A 7,584-nucleotide genomic window follows, 5' to 3' on the forward strand; every position below is an offset into this window, starting at 1 on the left:
TACGCTTTATTCTTCCATCCTTCAGAGGTTTTGATCGTTAAAAAGTCCCTGGAGCTATAGGAGCAAGAGGGGAGCCCAAGTCACTTGAGCGAAGTCATGTTCAATATTGAATCCGGTCAGGAAGGATTCTGGCACGTCCGTACGCTCACCAATATGGTCAGTTGTCCGTAGAATAGGGAAGGATTTCGTGCCAACAATAATTAAATAGACAAGTTCCAATTCGTGGCATGTGCCAGTGCCCTATTGTAGGTAGCAAAGATATACCCTCAATCAATAGATGATATCCCAAAACATAGTGAATGAAACTAAATGAAATGAAAGCCAAGAGAAGGAAGACGTACATGCCTTCAAGTCTTGTGAAGAGTGTAGGAATGTTGGAACAGTATAAACTTAGGTTCAGAGATGCTCAAATCAAGACTTCTACAAGGAACTTACAGAAAAGCAAAGAAACTCTTTCTTTCCTTTCTTAGGGACTCTCTTATGCTTTACTAGATTGTCTAAAACTTCTTCAAAATGTGATTGGGGAGGGGGGGCTCTTATTTATTACCTAGAATGTTACCCATGTCCAAGGCAAGTGTTCCTTATCCAAACTCTTAGAGATCTCCTTGAGTCTAAATGGATTGGGTGGTTATTGGATAAGAATGAAGGTAGACTCCATCAATCAAGCTAATACAAGGTTGGGATGGATTTCAACAACTATAGAGGGATGTATAATTTTGCTCTAGGATCTTTTAGGTAAGTCTAGGTTTGGCAAAGGTGAGATAAGAGTCATTGCAAAATCAGTATCAAAATGTCCACAAATCTGGAGAAACCCAAAATTTGATGCGAGATAGGCATCTACCGGCAGGCAATAAAGCCTGGCCGATGCCACCACCAATCAACAATGCAGGTGGATGCCCTTTGAGTGTCGACCTGAGTCAGTTCATTTGCTGACTTGGGTTGGCAGGGAGTTAAACATGGTTCAAGTACAACTATAAATTGAGGGTGGTCTAGATTCTTAAGGTTCATGCTAATTTGTCTTTTTTACGCATGACAAAGCCACTACCATGATTTTCAAAACATATTGTAGTCCATAGAAATCTTACTTTTTTTTTTTTTTTGCTAACGATGGGTATCCAGGCCTTTTGCCTGACTAGTCCTGTGGGCCCATACTGACCCACAACTGCATGGACCGGGTCATATCGGGTTTGAATGGGAACCAACTTTCACTAAAAGCAGTGAAGGGCACTAAACACCCCTGTATGAGTGGCCCCAAGGAAGTAAGAGGATTCGTACTCAGAACCACACGTTTTCTAAGGCAAAGGTCCCTTGCCAACTCAGCTATCCCTTGGGGGTCAACATAAGGATTTGGAACACTGCTGGGGGCACGGGGAATCTTCAAAGGTATAAGTGATAGATTAATTCCACAATATTTTAGAGCATTGTGATCCATCATCGCGTAGACTGCTCTTGGTGACAAACTGAGACTTCTACTCTGCTTCATTTATACTTTAGTATTGTGCCATACAAAAGAAACAAATTTTTTTGGTCTTATTTCGTCATGATTTTCTTTGCTATCTTGTATATTGTGAAGTTTTCCTTCCACTAAACAAAAATGAAAAAGAAAGATATGAAATAGCATGAAAATAGTTTACCAAAAAAGGAAATAGAATGAAAAAAAAAAATTCAGCAAATTATTGAATATGCAACTCCATACATCCAAATATCTCTAATTTGTTATGCTAAGAATACTTGAATAATGTTATCAACCACCTAATAAACCATGAAGATGTATTTGTTTGTACATTTTTTAAGGGGCAGTCATAAATTCCAATCAAATCATATGGGTAAATAGCCAAAATAGATAACAAACAATGTGCTGGCAAGGTTGTTAATATGTCAACCTTTGTTTAAAAAATATGTGACATAGACATTTCAAGAATACAACATAATAAATTTGGTAGCTATTCCAAAATTGGGTTAAGAAGAATCACCATATTTGAATTGTAGCAACTTAATAGCAAGATCATCTCTTCTTAAGCACACATTGTGCAATAAAAGCATTTTTTATAATTAATATTATTTTGGCAAGTTGATCTTGAGTTAGGTGGTATAATAGTCCAAACTTTGAAGTATAAATTCCATAGAGTAAGAATCCTAGTCCCCCCCCCACCCTTCCCACCATACAAGAGGAAAAAAAAAAAAAAAAGGAAAAAGAAAATGACCTAATCCAAGGAGAGGGGTTTCGTTGAACCAATATGAAAGCAGCTAGACAGTAGATCAGTTGAAACCTCGATGTGGAACTCAGTGTGGAGGCTGTTGATGTAACTAATTACCTTAGCTTAGCACCTTTCTCAGGTTTAAAAAACAAAAGGTTTTGTTTGGCTGCAAAAGAAATTAAAAGGAAGGGAAGTGAAAATTTTAAACTGCAAAATAAAAGTTTTGTAATCATTACTTAACATAATAGTATAAATTACATAATTACCATATTTAATAATAATATTTTTAAAATATAATTTTGTTTTATTTTTAAAATTTAATGAATTTTGATGTAATGAAATTTAATAACTAAATACCAAATAATTTGGAATTAATGAGACAACCATGTAAAATAATAATTACAAATTTTTTTATTACATTTGAAAATTTCATTTCATTTTTTTTTCAATTTCCTTGTGGCAAACGGAGCCAAGATCAAGTCAGCATGCTTTATGATTGCTTGTTAGTCCTATGAAAGCACTACTTCTTATATGAGACTATGGCCTAAGTGTTATGAACAATAATATGGCTTTTTACTTAAAAAAAAAAAAGAAAGAAAGAGAGAAATAGCCAAATTTCAGAATCCGTTTACTGATAGAGAACGTTGAAATAAGATTCCCCGAGGAAATGAAATGACTGGAGTTGATTGGCGAGGAATTGAGACTTTTTCTAAGCAAAACGCAAACACATTTTAGGAATTAACGTTACGATCAGATAGCATTCAACCACGTTCAGTGAGCATCTCCTCGTCGTTACGTTCCCGACACGGGCCACTTTCATGTGCAACGTGACAGGCGCACTAATTCACCCCAGATCCAAAACCTCTCTTTCTCTCTCTAGTCTCACGCTCTCACCACGGCCTTCTCTTTTTCTTCTCTCTCTTATAAAGTTGTATAGCATTATATATTCTGCCATCCCAACCCGTACTCTCTCTCTCTCTCTGTGGATTTTTAAGATCTCCCTCCTCACATGCTCAAGCTTTCTGCTACTCTCACATGGTCTCCCAGGCATGACCTCACTTCCGAAACTCCAAATCTTCTTTACAAGGTTAGCAACACACACATCATCATGATCAATTTGCTCCCTATTGTTACTTGGAATCCAAATCGAACTCAGACAAACTTTTCACTTTTTCTTAATGTTTTCGTCGATTGATTAATGAAAGCATTGTGTGTACACAATATATATATATATATATATTAACAGGTGGATTGGACTGCAAGGAGACAGTAAGAAGCAGGCGGAAGATGGCGGAGGAGACGAGGAAGCAACAGAGAGTCCCAAGTCGCCGAGTTCGCCGGTGGAGTGCTACGCGTGCACGCAGGTCGGTGTTCCAGCCTTCCACTCAACCAGCTGCGACCAAGTCCACCCGCCTGAGTGGGAAGCCAGTGCCGGGTCGTCCCTACTCCCGATCGGAAACCTTGGAAGCTCCTCGGGGAAGTCGAGGCAGTCGTTGAGGTTGAGGGGACCGTTTGGGCGGGTGCTGGACCCTCGGAGCAAGCGCGTGCAGAAGTGGAATAGGGCTCTCTTACTGGCGCGTGGGATGGCCTTGGCCATAGACCCGTTGTTCTTCTTCGTGCTGTCGATAAGGACTGACGGTGGCGCTCCTCCCTGTCTCTACATGGACGGTGGGTTCACCGCCATCTTGACGCTGCTGCGGACGGTGGTGGATGCGGTACACCTCTGCCACATCTTGTTACAGTTCCGTCTCGCTTACGTGTCCAGGGAGTCTCTGGTCGTCGGTTGCGGCAAGCTCGTCTGGGACCCGCGTACCATCGCATCTCACTATCTTCGCTCCTTCAAAGGCTTCTGGTTCGACGCCTTCGTTATTCTCCCCGTCCCCCAGGTTCTCTCTCTCTCTCTCTCTACATATTAATGGTTGACACGTGGTAGCAGGTCGACAGAGAGTCCTGAGTCACCCTCTAAAAGACTTGAACAAATCTTGGATTGGATCCTCCCGGACCTTCCTTCTCCCGTCCCCTCCCCAAGAAATGAAGTCATTCCCAATTCCCATTAATTAATTAACTCTGCTTACGTGAAATTTAACGTAGCTTGGTATAATGATCTGGAAACATTCGTTTTGGGATTGGGGTTACTTGGGAGATTTGATAATTGGGATTTTGGAAGGAACGTCCATGACCCATCATGAGTTGACAAAATGTTTGTCAAGATGGGTGGAAAATGATATGATCAAGGAGGGATGAAGATGAACAGTTGGGTCGACTGCCGTGATTCCAACTTAATCATAGGGAGTGACAACACTACCAAGTGAAAAAAATTTGGCTGGTACTTTACATGCAGCTAAAGAAATGGAATAATTCATTTCTCTTAGGGTTCATAATACTCTTCTAAATTATAGTATTTTTCAAAATACCATTTTAAAATCTATTTCTTTAGCTGCAACCCAGGCAACAGCTAGATTTCATCCCTATCTAGTCACATGGTCTTTTTTTTTTTTTAATTTAATCTAATCACATGGTGACCACACTAATATGGGTAAATGGGATCGCATACCCATGCATTCATAGGCCATCATGATGATTTATCTATCAATGAGTGCAAGATCACACAATTGGGCAGCTATCTTTTTTCATTAATATTATGGGTAAAAAATGTTCTTACAATGTTGCATGTGGCAGGTGCCTAGATATAGGAGAGTGAGAAATGTCCATTCTACTTTGATACCCTCATGCGTACTATCATTGACCTTGCACTAGAGTGGGACCATATAGTTTGGCAATGATATTGTGTCCTGATTTTATATATGGTATAATGGTCCTTTGCCTACCTGCATAGCATATATATGTGCTTGTTAGAGTTTTAATTCTCCAATTCCAAAAAAAAAAAAAAAATTGTAAATCATGTCCGAAAAGCTATTTATCTTTTTAATCTCCTAATTTATTTCTTTATTTATCTCCTTCCTTCTATCTCTTATTTTCTCTTTGTTTTACTTACTTTATCAATATTCCAAGAAGGAGATCGGTCATGCATGCATCACAAGGGTTGATTCTAATCATTTTAAAAAATAAAAAATAAAAAATAAAAATAAATAGGGCTATTTATGTAGATGAGAAATGCTAATTAAAACACTAATAAGGATTTCCTTAACGATAATTTTGGAAGGAACGCCCCCATTTGTGTGCACACGTGAGCTTTGTAAAAGTGTTTCTCAATTAGAATAGGGATCGTAGAAATGCGTATTGGAAGGATTATCCCTAGATTCCACTTTTAGGTGTAAGAAAACGGTATCAAAAAAAGGTGTTTTAGCCTTTAGTTATCGACGTTTCAAAACCTAGAAAATATCAGAACACTCACACTCACATGTGAATGTGATGCCTTTACAGGTTACATCGAGAGTTGGATTGAATTAATATATTAAAACCCAACGTGATAAATGATGATCAGTCTCCATCAATTCTGATTTGATTTCCAGTCAAATAATTTCAGAATCGATTGGAATTGACTAGATATGATCCGAATCGGTCCGGTTTACCCTCACTTGGCCTAAGCGATCAGTAGGAGTGACGTCAGATATATATCAGCATTGAGTCGTCTCAGCCGATTCAGACGATTTAATCAGCCGACTCAGTACACCATTGACGGATCATGGATGGATGGACGATAATAGAAAATTCAATTGGATGGGCCCTGACCCAAATAAATGGTATTTATTGAAGCCTCTTGTAAAATTACAGTGGTCGGGAATAAAAGGATCAAATGTTTTGGCAAAAGATTAGGGACCACAGAGGGTACTTTCTCTCCGTCCTTTGTACTAGATGTGTGTCAGTTAAAAGGTTTGCAAATCCAAGGGTTAGAAGTATATATGCCTCAGCGTATATTATGAAAAAAATTAAGAAAGACTCTCAAATTGCCAACAGAATGCTGTGGAAGAAAACCTTAACTTTTCTAATCTTCATGACCTCTTGTGAGCATAGAGAAGGGAGATAGTAGCGTTTTTTCTTCTAAAAAATAGTGAGAAAATGATTTGTGTGGGAAGTATGGCCCAATAGGAGAGTGAAATGACTGTCTTGCGGTCCTTATGAAATGAAAAATGATGTCTTGTTTATGATTCACCTTCATTTGCCCCACAAGTGTACACACTTTCTTTCTCAAAAAACATTTTTCCAAAAACATTTTTATGATTACCAAAATTTGTTATAATGAAATGATTTTTTTTTTATGGGTAAGATTAGAATATGTATTAGAATGTTAGATTGGGATCATAAGGGCATTTATGTCAAGTAAATATAACAAGGAAAGGGACCACCAACTGCGTTTGTAGTTGTCTTATCAATCATTAGAATATATTCTTATATGGCCAATCAATATTTTTTATTAGTGAAATGGCCAACCAATATTTAAGGCTGGAAAAGAAAAAGAAAAAAAAAGTATATATATATATATAGAGGCTCTGCTTGACTAGATTTGCTGCGTTAGAGAATCGAAACAGCATTTTCTTCCTCATAGAACAAAGGTTCCTTACTTCTAACTGGAAAAATGTGGATGCTTTATATTCATGGTATCAAGAATCGGAAATTGAATTGGTGAATTGCTAATTCAGATCAGAATCGATCATGACTGAATCTAATTTGGTAAATTCTTTCCATTGCAACGTAAATGATCATGAGTTCAAGTTAGGAAAACCTCTCCACAAAACACATGAATATGATTGCATACTTATAACACTGCACTGCCTGCATACTTATCACCCGGCACTAGGTATGCTCTTTTAACGTCCAAAATTAAAGAATTGCTATGTTTTTGTATTTGTTGAAGGCCAATTCTAAGGTTCTTGGGACCAATTCCATCCCAGATTCCAATTAAAATCTTGCTTATATCCCAACTCAAGGCACTTTACTGCCACAAAACATAAGCTTATTTGGTTGCTCTGTCATGTGCTTTAGAGTATGGAAATTCTAACTGCCTTATGGATATACTAATTTTGATTGGGTTAAAAAGATACCTCTTTGATGCTTTCTCTTTTGAGTATATTGTTAAATCCATGTACCATAGGTCAAGGCTCTTAGAGCCAATTCATTGCAATGTTTGGTATGCATTCTATGTCGATAATATATTCCAATTTTTAATGTTTTTTAGTAGGAAATATATTCCAATAACTCACAGCAAACAAAGCCTTTATCTTTCACCAATGATCTTAAATATCAGGACTCATTTATATGTGTCATCTCATCTTTCCAACTTCAGTATTTGTGGGTCCCAGGCATCCTACCCGTTAAAATCTCAAATCTAAATGTAGTTAAAGAAATGAAATATACAGCTATAGTGAATTTTTTGAAATTAAGGTATGTTTTGTATGAATTTTTTTGAATGCATTATTGACAAAAA

General features: G+C 37.6%; 1 protein-coding gene across 1 annotated transcript in view; it reads left to right on the forward strand.

Annotated features, from left to right (window-relative positions):
* Positions 1 to 3,124: 3,124 nt before the first annotated feature.
* Positions 3,125 to 7,584, forward strand: part of LOC122080160 (cyclic nucleotide-gated ion channel 2-like) — a 7,177-nt gene continuing 2,717 nt past the window's right edge. The window contains exons 1-2 of the mRNA XM_042647066.1: positions 3,125 to 3,285; positions 3,445 to 4,084. Coding sequence (XP_042503000.1) covers positions 3,248 to 3,285; positions 3,445 to 4,084 — 678 coding nt within the window. The 5' untranslated portion in view covers positions 3,125 to 3,247. The remainder of the gene's footprint in view (positions 3,286 to 3,444; positions 4,085 to 7,584) is intronic.

The sequence above is a fragment of the Macadamia integrifolia genome, chromosome 5, assembly GCF_013358625.1.
Source record: "Macadamia integrifolia cultivar HAES 741 chromosome 5, SCU_Mint_v3, whole genome shotgun sequence".
NCBI classification, from domain to species: Eukaryota; Viridiplantae; Streptophyta; class Magnoliopsida; order Proteales; family Proteaceae; genus Macadamia; species Macadamia integrifolia.